The 20,150-nt window shown below is 45.0% G+C and overlaps 2 protein-coding genes across 2 annotated transcripts; one reads left to right on the top strand and one right to left on the bottom strand.

The window, feature by feature from the left end:
* Positions 1-2,423: 2,423 nt before the first annotated feature.
* Positions 2,424-11,048, top strand: tmc2b (transmembrane channel-like 2b). Its single transcript, XM_084025561.1, has 20 exons — positions 2,424-2,616; positions 2,773-2,814; positions 3,046-3,445; positions 4,300-4,449; positions 5,444-5,534; positions 5,614-5,695; positions 5,779-5,885; positions 5,962-6,060; positions 6,146-6,288; positions 6,376-6,523; positions 6,942-7,136; positions 7,234-7,413; positions 7,674-7,832; positions 7,918-8,046; positions 8,503-8,570; positions 8,708-8,947; positions 9,699-9,824; positions 9,924-10,002; positions 10,086-10,218; positions 10,305-11,048. The coding sequence occupies exons 1-20, from the start codon at positions 2,571-2,573 to the stop codon at positions 10,529-10,531; spliced, it is 2,844 nt and encodes a 947-aa protein (XP_083881687.1). The 5' UTR covers positions 2,424-2,570; the 3' UTR covers positions 10,532-11,048.
* Positions 11,049-11,191: 143 nt separating this feature from the next.
* Positions 11,192-16,778, bottom strand: LOC311023223 (aldehyde dehydrogenase 1A1-like). Its single transcript, XM_084024928.1, has 14 exons — positions 16,611-16,778; positions 14,977-15,146; positions 14,421-14,525; positions 14,172-14,312; positions 13,962-14,091; positions 13,586-13,647; positions 13,375-13,503; positions 13,137-13,250; positions 12,929-13,031; positions 12,222-12,406; positions 11,986-12,150; positions 11,746-11,903; positions 11,557-11,631; positions 11,192-11,271 (listed from the first exon to the last, which is right to left on the bottom strand). Exons 1-14 carry the CDS (start codon positions 16,669-16,671, stop codon positions 11,199-11,201), a joined length of 1,671 nt encoding a protein of 556 aa, XP_083881054.1. The 5' UTR covers positions 16,672-16,778; the 3' UTR covers positions 11,192-11,198.
* Positions 16,779-20,150: the final 3,372 nt, after the last annotated feature.

Genomic DNA, 20,150 nt, shown 5'->3' with positions numbered 1-20,150 from the left:
TCTCTGCAGAGGCACTTCAAGCACTGATTGGACGGCTGGGGACGGTGTCCAGGTTTGCTTTGGAGGGCAAAGGTCGTCATCGAGTGTGGACATGTGGAACGTTAACATTATAATAATAATGCATCTAGACATTCTGTAAGAAAGGATGGAGGGGAATGTTGAATGGATGCAGGAAGTGAAGGGGACGCCAACAGTAAAACCATGACCCATGCACAACATATGATACAGCATCATTTTAATAATAATTTTCTTTTTACCTATTTTTTTTTCTTGTTTTAATTTAATTTGCACCTTGACTACCAGCCAAGTACAAGCTCTGAAATGTACTCAAAGTATAAAGTATGCATTAAAAGTAAAGTAAAAAGCATGTTTTGAAAATGTGAGCAGTAGAAAGTAAAGTACAGGTACCTGAAAATTCTACTTACAGTAAGTATTTTTACTTTGTTAACCTCTGCTCACATGTACATATGCTCGGTTTGCAGTTTTCTTTCTTTAATCCTATTTAATTTTGTATATTATATTATATTTAGTTTTAAATTAAATTAAATTAGTTTATTTCCCCCTTCCTTTCTCTCTCTTCCTTGCCTCCCCTTTATTAAATAAAAATAAAATAAATAAAGGCCTTACATGGACAACCCTCCAGAGTCTCCTTCCTCTCCCCGACCCAAACGCGATGGTTTATGGGTAGAAAAGGGGCAGATTCAGGCCTGGAGCTGTAACCTCCAGGGTCACGGCCAACCTAACCAACTGTACCTCGTCTGTCAGGCACAAAGCTTGGAGCCGGACGTGAACTGCTCTCTGTTTTAGCATCATGGCTGTCAGGTATCTCCAGTTTCCTCCTGTATTATTCAAAAGGTCAAAAGGTGACATTTGACCATAACAGGAACATTAGGTGACGTCATTCATCCCTCAGTCCTCCAGTCTAGCTTCTTTTTTTTGTTCTTAACCTCACAGACTCTTTAAGGGGCAATATATCACTTAAGATATAACATCAAAATAAAGCTGTGAAGATATAAAGGGCTAGGATTTACCAGAGAAGAGACTGACGTGTCGCTAGCTGAGCTTCTCCTTTTCGCGGCCGCTTTGAGCGCTTGTTAGCATGTTAGCATGTAGGCCGCTGCTCCGATCCGCTAATCTACGGCGGTTACAGGTGAAAAACCGGGCGGCATCGTCGCGGAAATGTAGCATCAAGCCTCCGGTTTCCCCCTCAGGTAAGCGCTGTTAGCTCCGACGGCACATTACGTAGTTTTGTACCGCTTGTTAGCACCGTTAGCTCAGTTAGCTACGAGCCCTCTGGAGACTCGATGTTGAGAGCCGTGTAGAGGCAATAGAAAGTAACTCCGCTATTATCTCGTAAAAGGGATAGGTTGATCCATGATGATTAAACTTTTTTATGTGATTCTTCAGCAGTCTGACTTGCTAAAATCGAGTCAGGTAGCATTTTTCATTGTCTTTTATTTATCATGTATATCTGCAGTACACATTTGAGCCACACGAGGGTGTTGATGTTATTGTTGTGATAATTGTAGCCTTCTTCTGCTGTTTGTTTTGATGTGAGGAAAAACCTGTTAACTCCACCTAAATATATAACAGATGAGAGGAAAATTAAAATAATGAGACATCCTGTTAATTACGCCTAAATGCATTATTTTTATCCATCTATACTGAAATTATATGTTTTCACTAACACACATGAAACACGGTTGTGGTTTATCAAATGCATGTCTCTTCTAAACAACACTATTACATATAATAAGTGTTTCCTTGTTGGTCTACAGTGGAAATACAACACAAAGATTGTGAACTCAGACTGCTGAAGCCTCTATTTAGCTTTTAATTATTTATTTTTTTATCAGAACAACAAGACACTTAAATTTCCATACGGGGCATATGAGAAGTGTTGTGTTTGCTGTAATAAAACACTGTTAGTGCAGTTGCAGAGTAACTCCTCTGTGTTCAGTTTTCACTCCAACGCAAGGACTCTTTACAGTATTTAAATACAGTGACTTGTTTCACTTTTCACTCAGGATTACTTAAGCTTTCATCCAACTTTAATGGGGCCGGACCTTCGTGTCTACTTTTTGCTCAGGGTGTCTCCTTTCTGGGTCACAGTTCATCCAGGTTTTTCCCTTGTATGATCACATACGTTACCTGATGCAAGTTGTTAACCCGTTATTATCCAATCTGAATACATTTGAGTATTAAAGCAGCTCTTGTTGCTTCGGTGAATATCAATTAGCGTTTGGATTGAGTCCATAGTCTGATCCTGTTTTACTCCCGGCCTTCTGATTACGATCTCATCAACTGTGTTGTCTTTGACGGTCGTCAAGGAGCCCGGTTATTGAACAGCCTAAACAGAAGAACACCTGTTGCTGTGTGTGTGTGTGTGTGTGTGTGTGTGTGTGTGTGTGTGTGTGTGTGTGTGTGTATATCCTGCCTTTTGACACGGTACCTTCACAAGTGTAACAGCCTCTTGCACTGAAAGCACTCATGGACGGAGAGGAGACGGAGTCTGAAGTGAGCAGAGGAGGACAAACAGCGGGAAATAACTAAAAAAGAGATGCAGCAAAATGCCTCCGAAGAAGAAAAGCGACGTTATTATTAACCTTGAAGATGGTGAGAAGATTTTTATTGTGATACCAGTACGCTGGAAATAACCTCCTTTAATTGTTTGTATTGATGCTGACGAGTAGAAGTAATTAGTTAAGTGGTAAATATCTATTTGTGAAGCGATGTTTTCCTATTATTTGTGTATTTTTTTCATGTCCACAGTTGGGATGGAGGTTGACGCTGTGTCAGACAATGGAAGTGAAGGTGAGTTTGTTTGCTTTTCATCAAATAAGCTGTTAAATCGAGCAGGTTATAGCTGTGTCTTAATGATTTTCACTATTTAGAATAAATTACTTCTTATTTTTTGTCTCGTTTCTTTAAGATTATTTACAACTTGTTCCAAAATGTCCACTTTTATCGTTAATTATTGATTATTGTATTTTGTACTTTTGATGATCTTTCATCTACTTATCTGTAATGTATATTTGTTCTTAGAGGAGGCCAGGAAGAGATCTAAAAACCGAAGAACCAAACCCAAACATAAAGCCAAACAGGTCAGCGATGACGACGACGACGATGAGGAGGAGGATGAGGCACCGAGGAAAAGAGGACGAAAGAAGAAGGCCAAGCCGCGGGACAGCGACGAAGACGAGGATGAGGAAGACAACCGGAGCGTGAAAAGAAAAGTTTCAAAAGCCTCCAGGAAGAAAGCGAAGGAGGAGAGTGACGAGGAGAGCGAGGAAGACAAAAATAAAAGGAAAAAGCGAGGGAATGCCGCAACGAAGAAGGAGAAGGAGGAGCAGAACAAGGGGAAGAAGGGGAACGTTAAAGGGAAACAAGGGAAGAATGTGGGTGGTGAGAAGGACAAGAAAAAGAAGAAAGGGAAGTTGAGCAGGTGCAGTATTCTCTGAACCTACCTGTACTCTCCACACACCTGCATGGGCTTCCTCCTCTCAGCCTCAGACCTCGGAGGGAGCTGGTGATATGAGGCATATGTTCAGGGAGGTGAAGCAGCAACAGCGGAAATTACTTAATACAACATACTCGTTCCCCTGAATATATGTCGTTACAGTCAGATGCTGTTCCTTCACTGAGAGAAGCCTCATAATGGCCGGTATCTCATTCAAACAACAGATCTCATCCGGATTTGTGACCCTGTGATGGATGATGAGGTCATCTATTATTGAGGCTCCTGCTGCCTTAAAGTAAAGGCAACGGGACAAAACATCCTGAGACACCAGATCTGCCTCATTCATTAGGGAGGCTTTGGGAGTTGGCAGCATTTTAAAATGTAGCTAACGACCGGCTCCGGCTATCCAGTGTCAAGGAAGAAGGTTTTGACTTATTCGGCAGTGGAAGAATTCAAATCCATACCTCGGCTCATTTAATAGTGATGACTTCATTTGTGTAGAGCTTTTCATTAATGTGATGACAAAGAAGATTTATATTATTAAAATAGTGCTGCAAAGGGACACAACTAGTTATTTTGATGAAAAGACGATTAGCATATTGAACCTATTTAAACTAATATTGAATTACTAAAGCTCAGGCCTTATCTAGCAGAGCCCATATGTCCTTACAGACCTAATATCACGGGTCACAATGATGCAGAACCGCAGTACGTAATATTGGAGACCCAAAATAATAATAAGAAGCAGCATAAAACCAACGCATGAAACCAATGTTGCTGGTTTTGATGCTGTGATGTTGTAGCGCCTCGTCAAAGCCGTGACAGCTCTTTCCCTCCAGCAGCTCTTCCTCCTCCTCCGGTTCTGATGAAGAGTCGCTGTCGGAGGGAGAGATGGCGGCCCTGAAGGAGGAGGTCGAGGAGAAGAAGAAACTGATCGCTACGTTGAGGAACAAACCGTGGCGCATGAAGAGGAGACTCGTGCTGCTCAAGTAAAAACCAAAACCTACAGCCTCAATTTCTGTTTTTTATTTTTGTTGCTACTGTCCTTTTTTTTGTTCGCTTGTTTACTTTTTCTTTGGACTCTTTCCTAAAAGGCTCCCATCACTCATGTCATGTACATGTGATGTTGATTATTCCTTATTAAACTTGTTCATCGCTACCGTCGCTGCTTGGTACGTCTCTTTGATGTGTGGAAGGTCAAACTGCCACCAGAGAGGTCGGAGCAGGTTTCCTGGGACCCTGTTTTCATCACATTACAAACCCCCGCCATTCTGCTTTCAGGAATCTGGACATGAACTGAACTCTGATACGGGCTAAATTTAGCACAAATACGGGCTTAATTTAGCAAATAAAGACCAAATAAGACCTTTTGTTGGTGCTAAAGTTTGCCCCATTAGATAGGGATCAACATGAAAACACATGGCCTATGGAAACCTCAATCCACATTCAGAATTGTATACACTTATAATAATAATAAACATAATAATAATAATAGTACATTGGTTTTATATAGAGCTTTTCCATATGCTCAACGACGCTTGGATGTAAATTCTCCTCCGTTTGAGATGCACACACACAAGGTTGGCCGTCGATCAGCCGCCCTGCAAGGGCCAGCGTAGGTTAGAGAGTGTGTGTGTGTGTGTGTGTGTGTGTGTGTGTGTACGTGTGTGTGTGTGTGTACGTGTGTGTGTGTGTGTGTACGTTGCTCCATGTACACATCAGTGTAAGCAAGGCAACACAATGCTGCCTTTACTTTTTCATGAGCTTGACACTGTTTAATGCATGTTGCTGCTAACTGACCTGCACGCCTGCCAAGTCTTCCATCCGGTGCCCTCGCCTTATGAATCGCCATCATCACCATCAGTCAGTAAATCATCATCAGTCAGTAAATCATCCCAAAGCTGTCCTTTTTGAATGACTGATGACGTAGATGATGTGTCTCCCTCTTTATGTCATCAGTGGATGTTTTCTCTGATTAAACAGGGAGGCCCAGGAGTTTGTTGAAAAATTTGAAGGGGCTCTTGGGAAAGGAAAAGGCAGGAAGCTGTACGCCTACAAAGTCATGATGACCAAGGTAACCTGCTCACTCCGCAAAACTTACTACAACCTTCAGAACGAGGATGATATTTTAACCATTTTAACCATATTTTTAGAAACTGATCAAGTTCAAACGTGACTTTGAGAACTTCAAAACCGCCTGCATCCCCTGGGAGAGGAAGATCAAGGATGTAGAAAGTCGGTACCACTGTGACATTATTGGAGAATAATCACACTTTAGTGCCACATTTCTGAGTCAAGGTGTTTTATCCTCGTCGTAGGTCACTTTGGATCGTCTGTGGCGTCCTACTTCATCTTCCTGAGGTGGATGTACGGTCTGAACCTGGTCCTGTTCGGCTTCATGTTCGGCCTGGTGGTGCTGCCTGAGGTACGGACTTCCTCTTAATACATGTCAGCACGTTTTCAGCTCTACCTTTTCACCTCAATCCATCTCCTGTGTTTAGGTTCTGATGGGTCTTCCTTACGGCTCCATCCCCAGGAAAACGGTCCCTCGAGAGGAGCAGGCCACCGCCATGGACTTCTCTGTGCTCAATGACTTCGGAGTGAGGATCTGAGCTTCATTCATACATTTATTCATAGCGTTAGTGTCGCTGTAATGTGTCTCTAAGTACCTTTCAACACCAACAGGGATACTGCAAGTACTCCTTCCTGTTCTACGGCTACTACAACAGCGTGCGAACCATCGGGGTGCTGAAGTTCAGACTCCCTCTGTCCTACCTGCTGGTGGGCGTCGGCATCTTTGGATACAGCCTCATGGTTGTCATAAGAACGTAAGGCAGGACCCTGATGAAATGTAGACAATGTTTGTGTGTGTGTTTCCTTTCTTTTAACGTGTTTTTTTTTTTTCCTCGGCTCAGGATGGCTCGCAACTCCAATGAAGGAGGCGACGGGGCGGAGGAGGGGGAGTTCACCTTCAGCTGGAAGATGTTCACCAGCTGGGACTACCTGATAGGAAACCCGGAGACCGCAGACAACAAGTACGCCTCCATCACCACCAGCTTCAAGGTGAGCAGGTGTGTGTGTGTGTGTGTGTGTGTGTGTGTGTGTGAGAGAGAGAGAGAGGATGTGCATTATAACACATTATATTACACATAGAAACATCTATTTTGGAAGAACCTGAGATACCAGCAGAGCAGGATGCAACACAGCCATAAGACATATCGAAGAAATCTAAAGGTCGTCTACTTGGATAGATCATAGCAACGGCTCAGCCGGCAGCTAGCAGCTAACGGTGCAAACTAACAAATGTGCAGACAGAGCTGAAAAATATTCACCCGAGGGGGAAGCAGAGGGCGGGTGCTTCGGTCTGGACGTCGTTATCGACTGTAAACCATCACATGACAACAATAGTTGAGCTGAGCTGCTGTATTAATGCTCTGACTACAGAGTTCAGCCCCTTTTAAACGGACTGGTTTCGCTGCAGGAATCCATCGTGGACGAACAGGAGAACCAGAAGGACGAGAACATCCACCTGCGACGCTTCCTCCGGGTTCTGGCCAACTTCCTGATCCTGTGCACGCTGGGAGGCAGCGGGTACCTCATCTACTACGTGGTGAAGCGATCACAAGACTTTGCAAAAATGGAGAAGGAGAAACTGTCGTGGTTGGAGAAGAACGAGGCAGGTCGACGTTAAACGTGGTGTTTGTTCGGGAGCTACTGCTTGAAAATGAGATGGGTGACCCCGTCTCTCTCTCTCTCTCGTCCAAATGCATCAGGTGGAGTTTGTGATGTCACTGCTGGGGCTGGTGTGTCCTCCTCTGTTTGAAACCATTGCAGAGTTGGAAGATTATCACCCTCGCATTGCCCTCAAGTGGCAGCTGGGAAGAATCTTTGCCCTGTTCCTGGGAAACCTCTACACCTTCCTCTTCGCCCTGTTTGATGAAGTCACCGAAAAGGTATGGAAGATGTGCCCTTATGTGTTTGTTTTCCTGTTGCTGACAGGTGGCGCTGTTGTTCAGGCCGTCTGCTGTATCTCCATGGTAACAACCTTCACTGCGAGTTGAAGGACCTTCGCTGCGGATCCATGGACGCTGGCTGGATTTTAAATCAACAAATGAGGAGTAGTAATATGTTGAAACGTGCACGCAACATGTCAGAAGCCTTGGATAAATCTCTGTTTAACGTTAAGGTTTGATGCATTTTATTCATTCTTGAGTTGGAGCTAGAGAAGACCATCAAGAACGAAACTATTTGGGCTTACAACCTGTACTACGCCAACTACAGCTCCCGCTACAACACCACAGATGTGCCTCCCCAAGATGTGCCCCCGGCTGACGTCATCAGAGGGCCCTGCTGGGAGAATGCAGTGGGAATAGTCAGTAGTGGCTTTATACTGGCGATTTAGTTTGTTTGTTCCTTATTTCTTCCCTCCTTCCTCATCGGTGTCTGATGCTCTGCAGGGATTTGTGAAGCTGGTTGTGTCGGACATCCAGGTGAGCTATCTGACCATCCTGATTGGTGACTTTCTGAACGCCGTCATCGTCCGCTATCTCAACTACTGCTGGTGCTGGGACCTGGAGGCTGGATTTGTGAGTAGGCTCTGTCTACACTGTTTGGTTAGATTATCTAGATAAATATATATTTTTTTTATTTACCTAACAAAACACAATTTTAGTGCCGTTGTCTGCAGTCTGAATGTGACTAATCATTGTATAGCAGTTATACACTAACACCAAATACATTTAGAAAGTAATTCAGGAGGATGGTGGAACTTTAAAAGTTCATGTGAGGAAGAACATCCATTATAAGAATCGAGAATCGCGAGTCACTTGGCTATTAATGAGTGCAGCAGCAGTTCGTATTGGATCCAGGTCAACCCGATACCATACGATGACATCTGGTTAGACAGCCGATCCCGAACATCCAGTGACACGGGACACTGCAATGAGAACTTAATTACAGAAAGAGAGAGAAACGGAGACATGGATGCAAAGTGTACCTAGTTCTTATTAATTAATTTGAGGTAATCATGTTGTTGATTCCAGCCTTCATACGCCGAGTTTGACATCAGTGGAAATGTGCTGGGGCTCGTCTTCAACCAAGGAATGATATGGTGAATATGACACATGTGCATGGTTGATTTATTTTCCTTTGTCTGTCTCCTTTAATGACATTAAATCATAAAATATAATACTGTTAGGATTTTAAAAAGTCAGCCGATGATACTTATGTTGCCGTTGTTTTCCTCAGGATGGGGGCATTTTACGCCCCGGGTCTGGTGGGTCTGAACATTTTGCGCCTCCTGACCTCGATGTACTACCAGTGCTGGGCGGTGATGTGCTGCAACGTTCCTCATGAGCGTGTTTTCAAGGCGTCGCGGTCCAACAACTTCTACATGGGCCTGCTGCTGCTGGTGCTGTTCCTCAGCCTGCTGCCCGTCGTCTACACCATCATGACCTTGTCCCCGTCGTTCGACTGTGGGCCCTTCAGGTCAGGAGACTGTCATGGTGATCCACATGATTGTGAACCATCAACTCATATTTTAAATGTGAAGCCAAATCTTGCATTATCTCTGCTGGCCACCAGGGGGCGACTCCTCTCTGGTTGTATAGAAGTCTATGAGAAAATGGTCCTACTTCTCTCTGCTGGCCACCAGGGGGCGACTCCTCTCTGGTTGTATAGAAGTCTATGAGAAAATGGTCCTACTTCTCTCTGCTGGCCACCAGGGGGCGACTCCTCTCTGGTTGTATAGAAGTCTATGAGAAAATGGTCCTACTTCTCTCTGCTGGCCACCAGGGGGCGACTCCTCTCTGGTTGTATAGAAGTCTATGAGAAAATGGTCCTACTTCTCTCTGCTGGCCACCAGGGGGCGACTCCTCTCTGGTTGTATAGAAGTCTATGAGAAAATGGTCCTACTTCTCTCTTGATGTATTATCTCAGTAAACATTGTAAACATGAGTTTATGGTCTCAATCTCTAGTTTCAAGTCTTCTTCAATCCAGCATGATGTTCATTTAGTACATTATGGTCCATTTAGAGTCCACCAGACCAGAAAGCAGGGGATGCTTTAGGGGACGGGGCTACCTTGTGATTCATTATATTTTATTTGTTGCAGCCCTAGATCAAAATCCCTGTTTAATATTATTGTCTTTATAATAAGGGGCTATTTGAAAAAATAATATTTGCACTTAAAACATACGAAAGCTGTGGTACTGATGTATTTGATCATCTTCTCCCCCCAGTGGCCAGGAAAAGATGTACGACGTGGTGATGGAGACTATAGAACAAGATTTACCGTCCTTCATATCAAACATCTTTACGTACGCCACCAACCCCGGACTCATCCTGCCCGCTGTCCTTCTCATGATGCAAGTGTGACTTTATTATGCATAATATTAATATAATGTGTCTTGTGTTTAAAGCCAGACTGTGGTCTAATCTGTTGTACTGTGCCTCTAATATTGCAGGTTGGCTCTCTACTACCTGAACGCCGTGTCGAAGGGATACCAACAAGCAAACGCAGACCTTAAAAGGAAGATGAAAATGGTCAGTTTGAGCAGTTATTTTTCATAATTTCCTGAGTTGAAGATTGAATTAAAGACCATCTGTTTTACTGCTGAACCCTTTAGGCCCGAGACGAGGAGAAGAACCGCAGGAACAACAAGGACAGCACTAATCAAGTGATGAAGGACTTGGAGGACCTGCTGCCAGACAAGTCTCTGATACCGCCCCCCATCGAGGAGGAGCCTCCCCCCCCACCTGGTACACAAAAACACACCTGTATTCCCTTTATTGCACCGTGGTATCAGACACGTCACCACTGTTTGACCTCCGTCTGTCTTCTTCAGATGTCGTGACGCCGAAGGGCAGCAAGTCGCCCAAAGTAAAGCCTGGTACAGCGGCGAAAGGGGTTAATCTGCAAAAAGATATGTCACTGGCTGCCCCAAACCCGAGAGCCCCAGTCACCCATTCCCCGGGGCCGAGAAGAGGGGCTCCTGGGAATGCCCGGGGGCCTCACCCTGGTCCTGGGAGAGGAAGAGGTCGGGGTGGGCCTCCAAGGAGACCACAGCAATGATTCATGGACAAACCCTAACGACAGACAACAAGACAGTCATACAGCACACATGAGCCTCGAAGACATCAGTTTTTATTATTTACATGTTATTGATTGACAGAGGAAAATGCTAAATATACATTAATTTATTCATTTTCGCCTTAATGAAAAGCATAAAACCAGGATTTCGAACATGCCAAATGCATAATTGAGAGTAATTAACGAGTGAAGAAGTCTATAATCAATGCAATGGAAACGGCCTCCACAGTCATATCCTATAATATCCTCATTTTTATCTGTAATACTAGTAGAACTACGACAAAATGTAAAAATAAAAACAAACAAAACGATCATGCTACTGCATTGTAATCCTTGTAAAGATCACCGGTTCTTAATGAGTCAGCAGTTTAAATGATTTCATTCAGAAATCTGTGTAAATGTTATGTAAAATGTCTTTCTATTGTTTTTTAATAACTATTAAAATAATTATTTTCTGGCAAGTGCTATTTAAAAAAAAAGGGGTCTCTCAATACACATAACAGACACTAATACAGAGAACAGTGTTGAATATTCTACTATAATAAAAAGTCAGTGTTGAACAGGAGAAATGTTCAGTGATACAGACTTCAAAACATCTGGGGGCAATATGGTGAAAATCTGTTTGGAGGATCTGAAGAATAAAAAAACATTAAGAGTTCTTCTGGGAGATTTTGATGGTGACGGCCTTGACCTCTGTGTACTCCTGAAGAGCGTATTCCCCCCTGTGGTAAACAAACAAAACGCCATTTATTATGTAAGAGACATGAACAGAAAAGACCATGTTGCCATGTTTATATTACCAGCCAGGGGGCGTCATTTTAATTAATTTACTATAATATCTTGTCTGAGCATCTTCGGTTATCACCAATGAATCACTAAGTATTCCTTACTAGAATGTATAAATGAAGAAAACATAATTTAGATTATTTCTAAATACCTGATTATTCAGCCGCTTTGGATGAAGGCCAAATAAATGTAAAGCTGAGATAAAACCTGGTATAACTCACAGTTCCCGTCCATTCCCAGACATCTTGAAGCCGCCAAAGGGACACTGAGCACTCATGGCGTTGTAACAGTTCACCCTGAAAAACAACACCTCATTACATAAAACCACCAACAAGAAAACACTCGATCAAAGTGTAATCTGAGAGTATCTGTGAGGATTTTGCAGATCATCCTGAGGAGTGGATCCCTACCAGACCATGCCAGCCTGCAGAGCGGAGGAGACCGTGAGGGCTTTGTCGATGTCGCTGGTGAACACGCCTGCTGCCAGCCCGTAGTGTGTGGCGTTGGCCCTCTGGATCACTTCCTGGGTGCTACGGAAACACATGATCTGTTGCACCGGACCGAAAATCTGAGGAAAAACAACTTTCATGAGGAGGAAGTTCAGTTCACCACACACAGGTGCAGGTGTGTGCTTTCTCGAGCAGCAGCACCTCTTCCCTGGCGATGCGCATGTCGTCCGTGACGTTGGAGAAGACGGTGGGCTGGATGAAGAGTCCCGGCTGACCCCACGCCGACCCCCCACACTCCAGCGTGGCTCCCTCCTCCTTCCCACTCTCGATCAGCTCCAGGATCTTATCAAACTGCTTCTGGTCAATCTGCAGACAACGGCTTACATGCTTATCTTTGCATGTAAAGCAAGTGTTGAAGTCTGAACTGTCTCCCCTACCTGTGGTCCTTGGTCAACCCCTGGCACTAGTGGGTTTCCCAGGACTTTGGATCTGGCCTTCTCCACGCTGCGCTGGACGAACTGGTCGTAGATGGGTTCCTCCACAAACACCCGGGATCCGGCCAAGCAGCACTGACCCTGGTTAAAGAACAGGCCGCTGTGGGCCTGCTCCACTGCATGCTCCACTACGAGACAGAAACAGGCACTTTATATGAGAGGTGGACGTAGTCATGGTAACGTCACACGTTGGTTTGTGGGCCTACGATTTAGAAGCCTTGAATCTGGCATTTTGGGCTGTGACCATCCCGGACTGTTTAAAGTCGCAGTCGGACTTCTTTTTACAACCAGAGGAGTCACCCCCTGATGGCCAGCAGAGAGAATGCAAGTATAAGGCACTTCAGGGTTGGCTTCACTTCTCGGAAGAGGAGGTTGCCGCCTGATGTGCTCATAGAAAGTGCTGCTTTTTAGTGAAAACGGTGATACAGTGGATCTACCTGCTGCCATTATTACTTAGTCATATTTCTATTATTGCATGCATATCATTATATCATACATTGTTAGTCATTTTCAAGCATCTTGCCCTCATCAACAGCACAGAAGGATGCATTCACACACAGTTAACGTCAGCTTTATGACACAGTGAAGGTACAAGAAGATCCTCACATTAAAGGAGTAACTATAAAGTAATAAAGTAACTGATTACTCACAGTCACAGTCGGCAAAGACGATGTTTGGGTTCTTTCCACCGAGCTCCAGTGTAACTCGTTTCAAGTTGCTGTCACCTGCTGCCTTCTGGATGAGTTTCCCAACCTGGCAACCGATGACCACAACATATTACAAGTTAAAACAAATAGAAGCAAATTACCCTAAAACGCTGGAAGAGAAATGTTGTATTTTGTTCTATAAGGTACTAACGGCGGTAGATCCGGTGAAGGCCACTTTGTCGATGTCCATGTGGTGGGAAATGGCGCGGCCTGCTGACGGTCCGTAACCCGGCAACACGTTCACCACTCCTGGAGGAAACCCGGCCTGAGACACATGTTCATCTCTAAGTGACACTTAAAACCACAGTCTTTCTTCTTTTACAGCCACTTTGCAAGTTCTGAATGTACGTTTATGGCTTTTTTGGGGGGGGTAGTGATAATCCAAGTACCTCTTTGATGAGGGCCGCCATGTGCAGGGCTGATAATGGGGTCTGCTCGGCAGGTTTGATGACGACGGTGTTCCCGCAGCACAGAGCCGGGGCAATCTTCCACGCAAACATCATCACTGGGAAGTTCCACTGTTGGGTCATCAACGTGTTTTACTTCTAAAACATCTAATAATCTTCATCAGGTACGTGGTTACATGAACTCTCTACTCACAGGAATGATCTGACCACATACTCCGATGGGCTCATGACGCGTGAATGTAAAATACTCTCCATCTGAAAAAATACCCATAAAACGTTTAGTTAAATGTCCAACATGGCAACCGAAATCCATCATCCATCCATCCATCTATCCATTTTCTACCGCTTATCCTGTATTCAGGGTCACGGGGGGGCTGGAGCCGATCCCAGCTGTCATTGGGCGAAGGCAGGGTACACCCTGGACAGGACGCCAGTCTATCACAGGGCCAACATGTAGAGACAGACAACCATTCACACTCACATTCACACCTTCGGGCAATTTAGAGTCACCAATGGACCTATCCCCCCATCATCCATCAGTGGGCAAAAGTGAAAAGGAGTTAACTCGCCTACAGGGATGGTTTTGCCTTGAATCTTGTCTGCCCAGCCGCCGTAATATCTCAAGGTTTTGATCGTGGCCATCAGGTCTACAAAATACGCCATGAGGAACACTTTGCCCGAGTCCAGAGCCTCTAGAGTCTAGAGATAAAAAAACACAGTCTTAGTGTGTGTGTGTGTGTGTGTGTGTGTGTGTGCACGCGCATGTGTGTGTCCCTCACTGCCAGTAGCAGACGGTCTCTCTCCACCAGGTCAGCGAGTCTGTTGAGTAGTTGACCTCTGTCTGAGGCGTCCATGCGTCGCCACGGCGACCCCATCTGGAAGGCAGCCCTGGCGCTCCTCACTGCCTTGTCCACATCCTCCTACGAGAGGGTTAATGTGAGTTTTTTTTATTCACATATAGGACAATATTTCATATATGTGCAGCATATGACATCATGATATGCGTCGATGATGTGTGATGTGCTCACCGGGTCGGCCTCCTCCACTTCACACAGCAGCTTCCCGGTGGCCGGATCGTACACGGGAATCTTCCCTCCGCCGCACGACTCCTGCCACTCGTTATTGATGAACAACTGAGACACCAGAGGAGAATCGGACGCTCAGAGGAATCCCTTCTTTCAAAGCAGATCAAAGACGATCACCAGCTCCTCTGAGCCCCAGGATTTAACAGCAGGCTCATCTTTTTATGAGATCTGCACTTTGAACAATACCCGAACTCGTCTCGTTAAAATCACGTTTCCATTCTCCTCTAATTAGAAGCTGACACAGCGTATCTTATTTTTGACACGAACCAGAAATACTGAATTACTATCCTGGTGCCAGTTTGCCATATTAAAGGCTGAACTGAATCCTTTATCATCAGGTTGATTCACCCCGAATACAAACCAGATGGTTTAACTCACAACATGCAGGGATGAGGATAAAAGAAAAAAATACCCCAAAAAGACATTTGTTTTCAATCTGTGACTCAAAAAGCAACACTTGGTTGTGGATCTCAGTCCCGTCTTGTTGGGTGCAGCTTACCTGAGTGTACTGGATGGGGGGGTCTGGGATGGGCATGGGGAGGCCCTGCATCTCAGGTCCGTCCCCACGCTGCTGCGGTTTGTGGTTCTGGTTTGGACTCTGGTGGTTGCGCCCGTTGTCAGCCTGCTGCTGGTGGCCGTTGTCGGGCTTCGTGTTGCCATGCTTTCCCTCTGAAACAGACACAGTGTCCACTTGAGCTGGTTTGCGTGCGTGTGTGTGTGTGTGTGTGTGTGTGTGTGTGTGCGTGTGTGTGCGTGTGTGTGTGTGTGTGTGTGTGTGTGTGTTCGTATGCACTGCATGTGTGTGTGTGTGTGTGCGTGTGTGTGTGTGTGTGTGTGTGCGTGTGTGTGTGTGTGTATGTGTGTGTGTGTGTATGTGTGTTCGTATGCACTGCATGTGTGTGTGAACATTGTGAAAGTTAATATCGGGATCACTGCGTGAGAATGGCTCCTTTGGTTGTTCATCGTAACCCTGTGTGTAAGTCGCCGTCCCAACACGCTGCAGAGGAGCTGCCTCCAAATGAGGCACTGGCATTGTCAGCAGGGTAACACCGCGGGGTCAGGGGTCGCGACTGGCACCGTAAAGTCGGGCTCCGGCTCTGGGCAGTGGACTGGACTGACCCCCTTTTTGGGGCAGAGAGGGAAGGGGGAACAGCAGGATGCTGGCCGGGCGGATCAGGTTTGAGGGAAAAGTCTCAACGGACTCGACGAGGAAACAGTGAAGCGTTGCATGATTAGGAATATTCTGCTTTTATATTAGAGTAAATATTATCATGGGATAATGGAGCACTGTTGTTGTTTTTCTTCAGAGCACAACAAATAGTCATCTTACTTGCACTAATCTGTCTGTCTGTCTGTCTGTCTGTCTGTCTGTCTGTCTATATTTATATATACACAACATTTAATGTGCAATCTATTTCTGTGCAATAATGAGGAATCTCTTTATCAATCAATCTTATGTTGTATATATGTGCATATTATGTACATAGATCTTACATTTTTATTTTTACATAGATCTTACATTTTATGTTTTTAGTTTATAATTTTATATTTGATCATTCTACTGGCTAATATTCTTTGTATTAATTATGTCTTATGTATATGTATGTATTATTATAAATTTAAATAAATAGATACATTTTTTTTACTCTTGATCTGCTGTAACATTTGAACACGTCTTCTAGTTTTACTACAACCTGGAATATTATATTAGATTATTATATATTTAATGATCTTAATCACAGGTTAGAGCATTTATAACCGTCTTAATCATTTAGCTTTAAACTTAAAATTGTTGTCATGTTTAATCAGCCATGGTACTTTTAGTAAGTTATTGACATAATTGTTATATTTCAATAATTCATATACAATTAAAACAAAAAAAAACAAAGACAGTATGTGTTGAATGTTGCCCATAAATCGGATTATTAATCATATTAATGAATTGCATTAAAATATAAGAAAAAGAAAGAAAAATAGCTGATAAAACATCCAAAACATTATTAAAATGGAGAAGAATTAAAGCTTTATGATGAAAGTTAATTTAAAGGCAGAAGATTGAGGTATTTATCCTGGATTTAAAGGTTTAGAGGAATTACAATAATAATGAATAATAATCCCGAGCAGTGTGTCTACCTGTCGGGGATGCTGCGGAGGCGCCTCCGGTCTGGTGGACTCCGGTTCCGGTCACAGGCATGTCGCCGCCGTCTGCCCGCTCTCACCGCCGGGCAGCCTTATATACCTGCCGCCCCTCGGCGCCGCAGCACGGGGAGACACGGCGGCAGCATCACGTCTTCCACCGGCGCACCGGGAGTCCTCCTCTGCTTCCCGCCGCACGCGCTCATCACCGTTCAGAGGAACCAATCCCACTTCACCCCACGTGCCCGCGCGACAGGCGCAGCCTCTGATGGGCGCGTGACATTATAGCCCCATGGTAAGTAGCCTGTTTTAAATTATTAGCCCAACAATGAGTTATTGTTCATTTATGAATAATCAATCATATTATTTTGATATAGTGGATTTAAAGTGTTTTTCTTTAAAAATGTGTATTCTTTTGTTGTTTTTGATCCTCTTTAATTTATTTTGCCTCCTTCTTTTAACTGATAATTACAATAACTTGACAAATGTCTAATAATCTGAGTTTTCCCTGCTGAAGTTGAAGCACACAACATGCAGGTCCACATCGACAAGGCAGCAACCTAATTGGGAAGATGCTTGCTTTGATAAGGGGCCTCCTGCTGCTTCGCTGTCTCCCAGGAACAATGTGGTCACATAACTTTGTCTGGTGCGTCTATTTTAATCACGGCTGCCTGGAAATAAACACATCCCTCTGAGAATCATCCCCCGGGACATCACGGTCTCTGTAATTAACCCTTGTTAGACAATGAAAGGATCAGCAGAATGGAGTTGGGGAGTGATGATGAAAAAAGAACACTAAGTAGAAACCATCTTCCCATGCTAATGTGTTAGAGTTGACTTGGAGCTTGTGCTGAGAAGGAGGTTGGTTTTACCGTATAGTGTGAATACTGGAGCATCGAGAAATGATTCACCCACATTCTGCCTGCTCAGAATGGATGGATGGATGGATGGATGGGTAGGTAAGTGGATGGATGGATGGATGGATGGATGGATGGATGGATGGGTGGGTAGGTGGATGGATGGATGGATGGATGGATGGATGGATGGATGGATGGATGGATGGGTTGGTAGGTAGATGGATGGATGGATGGATGGATGGATGGGTTGGTAGGTAGATGGATGGATGGATGGATGGATGGATGGATGGATGGATGGATGGATAGGTAGGTGGATGGATGGATGGGTAGGTGGGTGGATGGATGGATGGGTAGGTGGGTGGATGGATGGATGGATGGATGGATGGATGGATGGGTTGGTAGGTAGATGGATGGATGGATGGATGGATGGATGGATGGATGGATAGGTAGGTGGATGGATGGATGGGTAGGTGGGTGGATGGATGGATGGATGGATGGATGAATGGGTAGATGGGTGGATGGGTGGATGGATAGATGGATGGATGGATGAATGGGTAGGTGGGTGGATGGGTGGATGGTTGGGTAGGTAGGTGGGTGGATGGGTGGATGCGTAGGTAAGTGGATGGATGGATGGATGGATGGATGGATGGATGAATGGATGGATGATAGATGGGTGGATGGATGGATGAATGGGTAGGGGTGGATGGATGGATGAATAGGTAGGTGGATGGATGATAGATGGATGGATGGATGGATGGATGGATGAATGGATGGATGGATGAATGGGTAGGTGGGTGGATGGATGATGGATGGATGGATGGATAGATGGATGGATGGATGGATGATGGATGGATGATGGATGGATGGATGAATGGGTAGGTGGGTGGATGGATGGATGGGTAGGTGGGTGGATGGGTGGATGCGTAGGTAAGTGGATGGATGGATGAATGGATGGATGATAGATGGATGGATGGATGGATGGATAGATGGATGGATGAATGGGTGGATGGGTGGATGGTTGGGTAGGTAGGTGGGTGGATGGGTGGATGCGTAGGTAAGTGGATGGATGGATGGATGGATGGATGGATGGATGAATGGATGGATGATAGATGGGTGGATGGATGGATGGATGGATGGATGGATGAATGGGTAGGTGGGTGGATGGATGATAGATGGATGGATGGATGGATGGATGAATGGGTAGGTGGGTGGATGGATGGATGGATGGATGGATGGATGAATAGGTAGGTGGATGGATGATAGATGGATGGATGGATGGATGGATGAATGGGTAGGTGGGTGGATGGATGGATGATGGATGGATGGATGGATAGATGGATGGATGGATGGATGAATGGGTAGGTGGGTGGATGGATGGATGGATGGATGGATGGATGAATGGGTGGATGGATGGATGGGTGGATGGATGGATGAATGGGTAGGTGGGTGGATGGATGAATGGGTGGATGGATGAATGGGTAGGTGGATGGATGGATGGATGGATGGATGGATGAATGGGTAGGTGGGTGGATGGATGATAGATGGATGGATGGATGAATGGGTAGGTGGATGGATGGATGGATGGATGGATGGATGAATGGATGAATGGGTAGGTGGATGGATGGATGGATGATAGATGGATGGATGGATGAATGGGTAGGTGGGTGGATGGATGATAGATGGATGGATGGATGGATGGATGAATGGGTAGGTGGATGGATGGATGATAGATGGATGGATGGATGGATGAATGGGTAGGTGGATGGATGGATGGATGGATGGATGGATGATAGATGGATGATAGATGGATGATAGATGGATGGATGGATGGATGGATGCGTGGGTGGTTGGGTGGATGGGCAGGTGGGTGGATGGATAGATGGATGGGTGGATGATAGATGGATGGATGGATGAATGGGTAGGTGGGTGGATGGATGGATGAATGGGTAGGTGGATGGATGGATGGATGGATGGATGATAGATGGATGATAGATGGATGATAGATGGATGGATGGATGGATGGATGGATGCGTGGGTGGTTGGGTGGATGGGCAGGTGGGTGGATGGATAGATGGATGGATGATGGATAGATGGATGGATGGATGGATGGATGGATGGATGGATGGATGGATGGATGGATGATGGATGGATGGATGGATGGATGAGTAGATGGATGGATGGATGGATGGATGGATGGATGGATGATGGATAGATGGATGGATGGATGGATGGATGGATGGATGATGGATGGATGGATGGATGGATGAGTAGATGGATGGATGGATGGATGGATGGATGGATGAATGGGTAGATGGATGGATGGATGGATGGATGAGTAGATGGATGGATGGATGGATGGATGGATGGATGAATGGGTAGATGGATGGATGGATGGATGGATGGATGGATGGATGGATGGATGGATGGATGGATGATAGATGGATGGATGGATGGATGGATGGATGATAGATTGATGGATGGATGGATGGATGATAGATGGATGGATGGATGGATGGATTGATGGATGAATGGATGGATGATAGATGGGTGGATGGATGGATGGATGGATGAATGGGTAGGTGGGTGGATGGATGATAGATGGATGGATGGATGGATGAATGGGTAGGTGGGTGGATGGATGGATGGATGGATGGATGGATGGATGGATGGATGAATAGGT

The sequence above is a fragment of the Eutrigla gurnardus genome, assembly GCF_963514095.1.
Source record: "Eutrigla gurnardus genome assembly, chromosome: 13".
In the NCBI taxonomy this organism is placed as follows: Eukaryota; Metazoa; Chordata; class Actinopteri; order Perciformes; family Triglidae; genus Eutrigla; species Eutrigla gurnardus.
Note: the sequence above shows the minus strand (reverse complement) of the source record. Positions and strands in the feature narration are given on the sequence as shown.

Excerpts from the sequence above, each read along its gene's own strand:
- tmc2b (XM_084025561.1), top strand. The coding sequence starts at position 2,571 with ATGCCTCCGAAGAAGAAAAGCGACGTTATTATTAACCTTGAAGATG. Across the intron at positions 5,696-5,778 it reads GAAGATCAAGGATGTAGAAA|GTCACTTTGGATCGTCTGTG; the intron begins GTCGGTACCACT and ends TCCTCGTCGTAG. Across the intron at positions 6,061-6,145 it reads CTGTGCTCAATGACTTCGGA|GGATACTGCAAGTACTCCTT; the intron begins GTGAGGATCTGA and ends CAACACCAACAG.
- LOC311023223 (XM_084024928.1), bottom strand. The coding sequence starts at position 16,671 with ATGCCTGTGACCGGAACCGGAGTCCACCAGACCGGAGGCGCCTCCGCA. Across the intron at positions 14,313-14,420 it reads AAGTGGAGGAGGCCGACCCG|GAGGATGTGGACAAGGCAGT; the intron begins GTGAGCACATCA and ends ACCCTCTCGTAG. Across the intron at positions 13,251-13,374 it reads TGGCGGCCCTCATCAAAGAG|GCCGGGTTTCCTCCAGGAGT; the intron begins GTACTTGGATTA and ends CATGTGTCTCAG.